Source organism: Pollachius pollachius (genome assembly GCF_949987615.1).
Source record: "Pollachius pollachius genome assembly, chromosome: 7".
Classification (NCBI taxonomy): domain Eukaryota; kingdom Metazoa; phylum Chordata; class Actinopteri; order Gadiformes; family Gadidae; genus Pollachius; species Pollachius pollachius.
This window is the reverse complement of record NC_136940.1, coordinates 18,327,896-18,340,080: the sequence shown is the minus strand read 5'-3', so window position 1 is coordinate 18,340,080 and position 12,185 is coordinate 18,327,896. Positions and strand designations below refer to the sequence as shown.

The window sequence follows — 12,185 nt, the reverse complement described above, 5'->3', positions numbered from 1 at the left end:
TTCATCCCTGGGTCACTCAAAAATTGAATAATCTTATCATAGTTTACACAAAAGAAGTTATATCAATGCATGACATATTGCGGTTTCTTCGAACAGTCAATATTGGGAAATTGTGGCACAGGCCACCCGCGTGGTTGTGGTTGGAAAGCACGTTGTGGGGTCTTAACAAACAAGCCAATCTTTTTTATTGTTATTGAACTGTTTTAACTCTATCTCTCTTTCTCGTCTGACTGTCTGGCTGTTTGTATTTTTGTCTGTCCATCCATGTTATAATATGCATGTCATGACTATGACAGGTAAAAGTAAACATAGTAAAAAGATAAAATATTTCTTGATCACAAAAATCAAAGGAAAATTTTATTATTATAAATATTATGTCTAGCTGATGTTTTTTTCTGGCTCACAAAAGGTGTTGTAAATCCATACATGCAGTTAACAAAATATCAGTCACATTTTTATGAAAAGACATGTTACACAATAACACATTGATTAAACATCTTGGGGCAGTGACATCTTTTCACGACTCACTCTCGATAAACATTTCACATCAATTTAATTCTCAGAAATCGGTAAGATCTGCCGGCAGGAGATAAATGTGGTTCTGAGAAGGTTTCACACTGGTAGGAGTTCACACAGCACAAAACATGCATTTATATGATGAAATATAATGGGGGAAGACATGCTGAGGCTCATGCTGTTTTCCTGGAGAAGGATTGATTTCTCCTTCTACATCATAAACACCTAAAAGTCATATCCACTTTTTAGACACATTCTTTCCAATATAAAGTGAAATCATAAACGCATGATTCAGTTCACTTGCAACTTCCAATGCATTTTTTTTTACCTAGCCTGGTATATAGGGCCAATCATGGCAAGTTAGCATCATTCGCAAGAGTGAACAATGCTCACTAGCCGCAAACAGGTATGTTCAGTTCACCGTTCACCAAATATATGAGCGTGTTCAATGAACGCCGCTCTTTTAGCGCGTTCATTACGTTCAACACTGATCATAACTATCTATGAGCATAAGACAAATAAGATAAGCCATTTTATTATCTCAGTTACCTGAAATACTATTGTTCTTTCAAGAATGTGGATATTTTCCTTTGACTCTCTTTTGTGTGAATGTGAATAACAATATTGTATCTCTAGTGTTACGTTCCTATTAGTGCAGCCAACCAACACATTTTAATCAATCAATTTCCTCTCACTCTCTTTAACCCGTTCTATCCAAAATTCACAGTAAGTTCAGAAAAATGCAGATGAAGTCTTTAAGGTGAAAAAAAAACATAGACACATAAACACACATATATATTTAGAGGTGCTGTACTTGGTCCACTGGTATTCCTTTTGGTTTGTCCATGCTGGTGTGTGTGGGCCTTGGTCAGACCGATCTCCGTTGGTGGTGCGCGTGAGTCCTGTTCACAATGTCCTGGTACATTGAAGACCTGAGGAAGCGTGGGTATGAGTCTTTCTCCATGAGGCCGTAGACCTTGGCCTGGACCTCGTTCAGACTGCTGGGGGACGGGTCTTCTAGGCTCTGTCTAGTCCTCTCCCTGGTGCCGTAGTCAATGTTCACCTATGGTGAACTATCATTAGCTTATACCTTGAAAATTAAGTTCAGGTTGCTGAACCTGCTTTTAGCATGCTAATCATGTAATTCCAATCAATTAAAATCCAATTTTATTCCGAAATGACATTTATGCAAAATATGAAACACGATGCGCTATTAACAAAAATGACAAATATAATTCATGCATAATAAAATGAAAAATAGATCCTGATAACCCTGCCTATTTACAACAACCTCAACTGAGAGTCAGAAGGAAGGACCCGCAGAATACTTTAGAGTTCGGTTGTATTGGTTTTATTATTTTGAATGAGAAGTAAAAAATGATTTGATCAATATAATCATTGGTTCAAGATCAAATGTTTTGTATGTAGACATACCTCTCTGGGGGCCTGGACATCAATGAATTCCATATAGATCTTGTTCGCTTTGGACACCAACTTGGTTGAACTCTTGTTTTTCTTGTAGTCCTCGCACGCCATCCAGAATTCAATGTTCTCATCGCTGAACTCCGTCTTCAGAAAGGCCCGGAAGGCCGAGAGGCCGTCTGGGGTGGACAAAATCAAATCAGACGGTTAAAACAGTTATAGCAACGATAACCATTATATGGTGATTGATTTTTGGCCGGGTGGACTGTGTGTTGTTTGGTTTAAGCGTTGCTTGACCTAACAGATATGGGGTCCATTGATACCTTTGACATGTCATTTTCTTTTTATACATATCTATTTTCATTCTACTCTATTTTCCTCCTCTTGCTTGTCCAATCCGGTCATGCTCAATTTGAATCCAGGGTAATAATACCAATCCAAACCATCTTCCGTTTCCAGCGAAATAGAATAAATCGAAATAATGAACAAGAATAACCCATTTAGAACATATTAGAATAGCCCTAAAATATAGGGGATTGTTCAATATTTAACCCACTGTTTTGGCAGTTTGAAATGCTTAGGTAAAAATAAAAAAATGTTCAGCAGCTTTAGCTAGGGTTAGGGCATATGAAATCCATCTCAGCTTGATACAATTATTAAAAAAACACCAAAGGAGTTGTCTTACGAATTATCTTTGCTTAAACAACAAATAATTGTCAAATATCACTGCCATAAGGCTGTTCTAAGCAAACTGATCACAGGCGATGAACTTGACATTTGATATTTATTACGGCCAAAGCAAAGTTGAAGCTGCATGAAAAGTAAATTCTATGATCATTCTAATGTATATGAACATAAATGGTGTTATTTTGCATTAGTGATTATTAGGATCACTAAATGATACACTTAAGCGGTCAGGTTGGCAACCGATGCATATTTCTCCATGTTGCATTTACTGTTGCTTGAAATATGACGAATGCGATTTGACCGTAGCTGAAGTTTTAAAAGGGATATATTATGAAAACAACACTTTTCCTGGGATTTGGGGTGTTGGTTTGGTTCTCTGGTGCTCCCCCACGCATACAAACTTTGAAATAAGTCTGTACATGATTTCTTTGAGTGAGATATGCATTTCTGAAAGTCCCCCGCCTGCAGTTACCAAACAAGCGAGTCAGTTTCGGCGCCCCCTCCTACGTAGGAAGGGGGCACATTTGAATATTACCTCCCACTTCCCCTCCCCCCTCCAATCAGAGCATGACTAAGATTTTGTGGACCAGCGGACGAGCGCTGGGCGGAGATGTTTGCGCATTTCATAAGCAGGGATATTCCATACAAAAATAGATGTCTAATTTGCCAGTTTGCCATGTGACTGCCTGGCAGGCAGTCCGGCAGAGCTGCCGGACTGCCGCCGAGCTCCCCCCGCCACAGCTGCCGGACTGTCACCGAAGCTTCGGCGGCAGTCTGGAGGAGGAGACATGGAGGAGAATGCATTTTACTCTTGGAGCTGAGCTGCCAGACTGCCCCCGTCGGAGCTGCCCGACTGCCGCCGAAGCCGAGGCTGCAGTTCGGCAGCTCTGGCGCGGGGAGCTCTGCGGCAGTCAGGCAGCTCAGCTCCGGGAGTACAATCCCCTTCTCCTCCATGTCGCGTTTCAACATGGACTTCAGAAAGTCAAGGCCAAAGTTAATTTCCCCGTATTCGTCTCAACCATGGCCGAGATAAACCCCACTACGGGTCTTTACTTGTTGTGGAAGTACCAAAGACGTCAGACGCAGTAATAATATAATATTATTATTATTATTATTATGATTATTCTTCTACTTCTTCTTCTTATTATTATTATTATCATTATATTATATTATTAGATAGAGCTCCAGGAGTCCGCAAAAGGCAACACTCACTTCTCCTCCATGCTGGGGTTCACTCTAACAGCTCATTGGTCAATGGGCAGCAGTTCATTTGCATTAAAGCTACAGACACCAGAAAAAGCGCATTCTGAAGGGACTGAAACAGAGGGGAATAGCGGTAGAAAAGAGGGGAAAAGCTATTTCCGGCAAACAGCTTCAAAAACATGTTTTCTGGAACTCATATACTATGTTCACTTGTTGGGAAAACACCTTTAATATGTCCCCTTTGAGGTAAAATAAGTTCAGTTCCGGAGATTCCCAGGATGTGTGCTTCTGTTCCCGGGATAGAAAATATGTTATGTTTACGAATTTAAAAAATATCAATCCCTAGTGCTTGCATATCAGTACACAGTACACACACACGAAGACGCACACACACACAGACACACACACACACACACACACACACACACACACACACACACACACACACACAAAATGCACTGACACTTTGTGTGTGAGGGGAAGGAAGGAGCCTACAGTGCCTATCACAACAGTGTGTTTGTCCCTCTATCTTTATTGATCTTTCTAGGACCATTATGCAACTCAAGCCTGATTCATAAGACGCATTGAAAATAAGGTCAAATTTGTGGTTATTTCTGAACATGAGGTTGATGAGGTTGTCAGCATTTATAAATGCTATTCATTTGAAGGCAGAGGTTATCATTTTAAAACATTCAAATGTGACCCTATACTAAATGAATCTCACAGATTGCCCACAACAACATTATATTGGCAGTGATGAGGTAAGTAGATAGATTGAACTGATTTATCCACTTTATATGCTCTAAGGTATGGCCAACTATCAGTTATATTGTCACAAATCACAACAGCAGAGGAAAATGAATATGAAACTATCATCTCTACAAATTGTCACAGTTATCCACCCTTTGTATTGCTTTCACCCATTTTCAAGCAATTGTGATTCACGTCTGCAAAATATTTTTCATCTGCCATTTTCCAACTGTTATGCTCTGCATGATGGTGTTATTAACCACCACAAAAAAAACCTGTTCCTGGTTTTCACATCTTATGAAACCAAGAACATTGGGATATATCAAGTACAAGCATTTCCCCATTAAAATCAAATAAACAGCAAGGGCAAGGTAAGAGAAAGCTATAAACCTTAATAGGGTACAGACACATTGTGTTCACCTCCCTAATGCCTGGTCAATTGAAACAGGATACGCCGTTATGTCCTGATAATCCTTTCTGCCTGCGGGGGGGGGGGGGATTCTTGGAGCTGTACCAAACCTACCGGAGGATAACATGGCTTGCTTAACAAAGAGGTGTCTCTAACGGATGTTGTGTTATGTCAGAAACCCGACCTGAACATTGGCCAATACTGTTTATACCGTTTATTTGTTCTTCTTTAGGGCACAGCTGATCAAAGCTGATAACACTTTGGTAACCGGCAACGGAACAAAACACTGTTCAGTCATTTAGCGCGTGTTTACTGTTCTCACAGGACACGAGTCACACAGGAGTTGTTGTTACTAACAAAACATTTGGGCAAGACTGATGCAGGGTGGGGTTTTGAGTTGTGGGGCGCATCTGGGATAATGACTTAAAACAAAGAGGGACTGCAATAGTCCTGTTATCGCTATTGATTGGTCACCAATGTTAATCATTTAGCTTTTTTCAAAAACTATAATTTCTACCTGCTCTGGGATAAATAAAATGCACTTTAGGCTATGTCCCAAACCAGTGCCAGACAAAGCCCTAAGTCTTGGTGGTGGTTGAAATTAAAGAAAACATAGGTCTTGAGCTCCTAGTTAGCTCGTTCTGATTGGCTGGGGCTCTTGAAAAAGTGAAAAGATCCAATGAGAGAACAAAGGGCTTTCCACAAGTGAGAGGAAGAGAGGCACAAAGTGGATGGACTATTATTACCACAGCGACCGGTCTTCTTGTGGAAGGTTGGGTGGGATGAGTGACTCATGAGCGCTCATTTACATTAAGTGCACTATACCCGTATGTGGTGTCGCCCATAGCTTTCTCCTAAGAGATTTTTACAAGCGCTTATGGCTTCAAAAAATGTGGTTTATAGATAGATAGATAGATAGATAGATAGATAGATAGATAGATAGATATGGATTGACACAAATCCGAGATAGGACAATCATCTGACCTCCAAACCACTATCTCAACTATCTAGTATAACCATCTAGAAATAAAAAACGTCCAAATCAGCTTCAACCATCATCTGTGATGGCTGCTGATTCCTCAAACCACATCTACCATCAGCCAGGAAACCATAGCAACAATGTGAGAGACGTAGCGTGGGTGTCATTACAAATATTTTTATCATGCAGTACTGTTTTCTTCAATAGGCCTTATGCTCTTCCCATTAATAGGAACCTATTGTTTCATCCTATACGATACAATTTCTCGTAGTATAGTATAGTACAACTGGAAGATTACAAATAGCTGTTATTGCAAAAAAACTGCTTTTGGTTTACCAATGTGGGTTGAGTTCAGTAACACAGTAAAAAATATAAGTGGGTTATAGTTCTGGTTCTGGGCTTGATCCAAAGTGGGCTTCCCTCACTTTTAGTAATCTCACTTATGTAATGGAATGGCCAAAACTGCACACGAAAGAAATGTATGGTCTATGGGTCCCTGACACACACATTGAGCAGGGGCAATGTCATTACAAGTGCTGTGTTATGCTTCACACTGAAATCAGGTAACCGGGTCGACAGACGTCCAATGAAGCTTTATTTCGATCACTAGTGTGTCAAAGGCTTACACAGGGTGCATAATCAGCCCAGGGTGGCAGTCTAGAAAAAGTTCCTCAATGAGAGCCCTTGACTTCATTAACATTCAAAAGAGGGTTTCAAACACGACAGAGTTGATTCATACATTGGTAGAGGGGATTATCATATACAAAAACTTACATTTGTGTGAGAGAAGTTGGTCAAAAGATTCTGACCACTGGACCACCTCAGCCGTTGAAATTCTGTTGGATAGAGATTTATTGTTAGATGTTTGGAATCTGCTGCATTAAATATATTAGTATTTACCAGCGATAGTATTGTGTTGCTGTGTGAACTAAGACGCAGTAGAACGTTCACTGTCTCTTTATTGGTCAGCAAAACTTGTTGACAGAAACCGCCTTCAAATCAAAATTAACATTTGGCTCAACAAACCAAACTAAATAATGGTTTTAGCGCTTATTTTCCCAAAACACTTCAACAACATAAACAGGAGCAACTACGCAAAAAACGCGGAACAATCATGCATCACTCTTGCAGTACATTAAAACATAATAAAACATCCCTCAAAGTATGAACACAACGCATGCTGGGAAACAGGAGAACAAGCTGTGTAACCCCACCGCTACAGCTACTGTAATGCGGCAAGCAAGGGATGACTTATGGTTCTGTTCTTACTGTGCGCCCAACACACAATTATTTACATCACTGGGGCCGGTAGGATCATAAGACAATTAACAAAACCGTTTCCAAGAAAACATCAAAAAGTGGTTATTTTTGTTAATCTCAACATTTTTGGGAATAGGTTTTGGTTGTTCTGTGGATATCCCGTGGTAGTCTTGATCCAGCTGTCTGCTTGAAATATTTAGTTGAAGCATGTACTCAAATAATAATAAATTATTATAATAATAAATTACTATGCTCAAATAATAATAAACAATACAATACAGATATCCTTTACTTGCACAATGTGGGGCGTTAACTCACACATCTTACATGTTGATATGGATTGTGAAATGTATTATAGGCCTTACGACAAGAAACAAGCCAGTATGTTGAATTCAAATCAGGTCAAGTTATGACGGACCTCAGACATTCAGTTGGCTTACGTCAGTGTTTGGGCTAGATTCCCACACTGTAGTACAGGTGAGAGTATTTGGATTTATAACTGCCCTATCAGGGTGTTATTTGCCTACATCACACTGGGAGATATCGGTATAATTAAAACTCCACTAAGTCATTTTTCCCTGCAAGTTTTTACTTTTCTTCAAAAGTTACGTAATGTCAATAGAATAAAATAAATCGGTCCATGGCTTGATCAACCGTAGGATTCAAAAGCTAGAGTGTGACGCTCTATCAGGCTAGCTGTTGATGTATATGGCCATGTCCAAGAGAAGGTTCAACTTCTCAGACACATTTTGTGTCTAACACCACAGTGTGTGTGGAAGTGTGGAGCTCCGTTTGGCCAGCAGTTGATTTCGAGAAACGGTCTAGCTTCTCGTACACTTATTCATATACAACTTCGCTCAATATAACGCTAATACACAACGACGGCACAAAACAAATGTCACATTGTTGCTGTGGGTCGTAACCATGGTGATAAAAGGCCCCCCTTAATAGAACTCTTAGCCCAAACACTTTCTTTTTTGAATCCTAGTGTTCAAATTCGAGCTGTTAGAGTGGGTTAACTTACACATTATATGGTGATGCTCTTTTTCTATTTTTAAATGATGTATTAAAAAACCTCTCACTTCAGACACCTGGCAGCTGTTACATCGGCAGGTGGCAGGAACTCGGAGAAGTCGCTGTATGAGTCAGACTTGTGGGACAGGCAGCCCAGTCGGGTCTTCATGATCCTGAATCTGCAATTCAATCAATAGACAGTTTATATTTGACCTCCCACGGGCACTGTTTACTCTCACCATGCGAATCAATGGAAACGTTGAGTAATGCCTAAAGCCATTTTAACCACCGTTAAAATGAACTTGTAATTCACTTGTGATTTGTTCATCAATGCAAGCCCCAACTTCCGATTTGTGCCATGTTAACATGTGAACATCTAGTTGTACAATAATTTGGTAATTTCAATGTATTGTGGCGACCACGGGTGTGGGCGCCATGTTCCGGAGCCGCGGGGGATTCTGGGAGTTGGGGTTGGGGTTGTCAGTTGACAAAAGGGGTTTTGTTAATTTATTCTGTTGTTGGGGTTAAGTGGGGTTAACGGGTTTGAGGTCTTTATTAATTGTGTGTTGTTCCATTGTTGTGTGATCGGGACCATTATTGAGAGTGTTGCGTGGGTTGGTCAGGTGTCCATTGTTTCTGTTATGTTCGTTGTTAAAATAAAGAACCGACTCTCGCAGTCGTGCGGTCTAAGAGGCGCGAGAGTGGTACTAAGCGGTTGAAACCTGTCTCCCGTCTCATACTTCCGAGTCTCCCTGACCGGCGCTACAGTATGTTCTTTTGTGTATCCATTTTTGCCACTTAGAACAAGATCTTGAACTTTGGATCATTGGTTTATGTTTCTGCATTGTTTCAAAAGGTATTAATAATCTGTTAAGCAGTTGCATATTAAAATAACTGACAAGCTCAAATTATCAAATACCCTTATTACTTGATAAAAAATAGAACAATACCAATTTATTGGTATTTTTTATAGGTCAATCAATGATCAATACCTTCACTTTGATAAATTCCACACCCCTTAATCCAAACAGCTGATACATCCTCTGTCCAAAAACACTTTTTTATTTTTTCTATTCTCTACAAATGGTGACAAACATCACCTAATCCCAGCAGGCAATCTGGGCCAGCGTGACAAAACAGATTGTTTTCATGTTTGGAGCCATAGTTAGGAACATTGGACGAAATGTTATTTTCATGTTTCAAACCAATGCCCATTTATACGAGTCAGTGAGCTTCATCATCCAACATGAATGCCAGGACACTTAAAGCGTGTATCCTCCATCTGCCATTAATTGGAAGTTGTTGTTGTTTGTGTCAGTGTAGTGAACGTTTGTGTTAGCAAATATTTCAGGAGGCAAATATGTGAATTGGCACAAAGCAAAAACCTCTAGACATCTACAGTCTATTATTTGTTTTGATGGCTGAGATCTCTAATGAGGTGAATCAAAGCGAGGGGGCGTTGTCTATTTAAAAATAGCAGTCTCAAAGCCCCCCAGCAACTCCGGTCTATTTTTTTGAATGACGACGATGATGATGAATTTAAGAATGTTGCACTGGTAATTCATGCTGAACATTTTGTAGAGAGTGCACAGTCTGTTGCAGGCTTCTTCATAATTAAGAATTGTGCAATTGTGCACACTGCAATACCCATCAGACCGGGGACTTTCTTCCCGACAGTGCTTCTTCTGCTATATATAACTTGAGTGTTATGTGACATAACTGCAGTTACGACACCAATTCAAAGTCACTGGTCGAGAAGGCTGTGAGAGAGATGTGTGCCATCACATGATGGCCTAATAACTTAATGCATCTCTTGTTCGCATTAGGAGACTATGAAAGGATTAATGAATCCTACAATGGTGTGAATTTGATCACCAGGTGTACCAGGGCAGGCTATTTGAGGCAACATGAAATACCATGAGCTGATGATAGGAAAGCACAAATAGAGAACTACAGAACAGAATTCTCCACACCTTCCTAAGTAATACCTTAAAATACACCCACTCTGGCTGTCTGTCTGTCTCTCTCTGTCTCTCTCTCTCTGTCTCTCTCTCTCTCACCTACATGTCTCTCTCCATTAGGCTGTCAGAATCGGTATGTCTCTGGCCGCTCTGGGCTTATTCCTGTATACTGCACATACAAGTGCTGCTGCTGCTGCTGGCTGAGCTATTTATAAAAATCCCTGACAAATCTGGATAGTCAGGAGGAAGGCAGCGCGTATTCTATTCTGTTCAGCCATGCAGCGTGCTCTTGTGCCAGGAGAGATGAGCTAAAAATGGCAACAGTACTCAATGGATGCAGAAATAAACAGACACAAACACACACAAACACACAAACACACACACACACACACACACACACACACACACACACACACACACACACACACACACACACACACACACACACACACACACACACAAACAGAAGTACGACTCATGAATTTGAAAGTGTGGACAACATCTGCTGTCCCTCCCCTTGTTTTGTTTTAGTTTGAGGAGGAGATACAAAAAAAAGTATCCATTAAAGTAACACGTGAACGAACACGCCCTTTTTGGTGTTACCTAACTTGGTGCATTGCGCAGCCCTCTCCCCCCCACAACCCCCCTCCCCAACTTCCCCCTCCTGTCAAAGATGCTGAGGTTTCTTCACAGCCACAGCACAGTGAGCAACTACTGCTAGAAGCTACAATTAGCAGTCAAGCCAACGCCAGGTAATGAACTGTTTACAATTATTACGTGTAACACGTAGTCTTTGATTGGTGGAGCTTGCTGTTACCATGGAAACGTTTACCACACCCGCGAAAGTCAAGTCAAGTCGATAACTGCTGCCACTGACTCACCAGAGCAACCACGATTTTCCTTAGATTAATGGAAAGTGAGAGAGTTGTTGTTAGAGCTGTAGAGGAAATGAGCTGTACATGCTGAAAATATGTCGATATAGAATATATAATGAAGAAAAAATCTATAATAATATATATATATATATATAGAATACATAATGTTGAATGAATACATCACATGTATTCATCACTTCACGTGTATTACAAAAAAGTATTTAAACTTATACAATCATCGGTAGAACTTGCATTGATGGAAGCGCAAACGGTGATTGCAGCCAGGAACAAAGGAATGTAACATGTCACTGACAACACAATATAAACTATATGAAACAATGTACATACACACACACATACACACACACACACACACACAATATATACATGTATATGTCACCAATTGTATTAACAATATGAACACTATAATAATGACAAAGATGCAAGAAATGCACTAAACTATTGAGTTGGAAACTATTGAAAGGTTTTCGATGGTTTATGGGATGAGTTCACAAAACAATGGACACAGTCTTGTACATTTGCCTTTTTCCGTTCCAACTATTTTTTGCCCCGATTCAAAAAATGTATGGTCACAACGAACCTTACGGATGGTTGGCTTGGTTCCAGGCTTAAAACACTTTTAAGTGTTTCACAAAGTCAATGGAGAAAATGAATGGAAAATTGAATTCCGGAACAAGAGCTGTCCAAAAAGTGGGTGGTCACAGAGGGCAATTCATTGAGAATGCTTAACAACCTTCCTGATGTAACTATCTAGATAAGCATAAGTAAACAACTATTGTTGTTTTGTCAGTAAGTAAATGGTGTGTTGATTTGATGTTCATAGTGCATCAAATGTGGAAATGTCGTTCAATAATGTCATTATTGATATATTTATAGTTGCTCAAGTAAGTAACCTCTCATTTACTTGCAGTACCTTTCTATTCAATGTGTCCTATATGCTTGCAATATGTAAAATGGGCATAAACCAAACATTTTACTCTTAAAGAGAGTGCAGGAGGATTGGTAGTCAAAACGTCAGCCCTGTTGGGTTGCAGTGTAAAAGGTAAAAGACAGCAAATATAAAGGTCAAGGCGATGGGCACTTGTATG

The 12,185-nt window shown here is 40.0% G+C and overlaps 1 protein-coding gene across 1 annotated transcript; it reads right to left on the bottom strand.

Annotated features, from left to right (window-relative positions):
* Positions 1–1,384: 1,384 nt before the first annotated feature.
* Positions 1,385–8,409, bottom strand: rgs8 (regulator of G protein signaling 8; the record flags this gene model as incomplete). Its single annotated transcript, XM_079740515.1, has 4 exons — positions 1,385–1,579; positions 1,951–2,117; positions 6,741–6,802; positions 8,309–8,409. The coding sequence occupies 4 exons, from the start codon at positions 8,407–8,409 to the stop codon at positions 1,385–1,387; spliced, it is 525 nt and encodes a 174-aa protein (XP_079596641.1).
* Between the last annotated feature and the right edge of the window lie 3,776 nt (positions 8,410–12,185).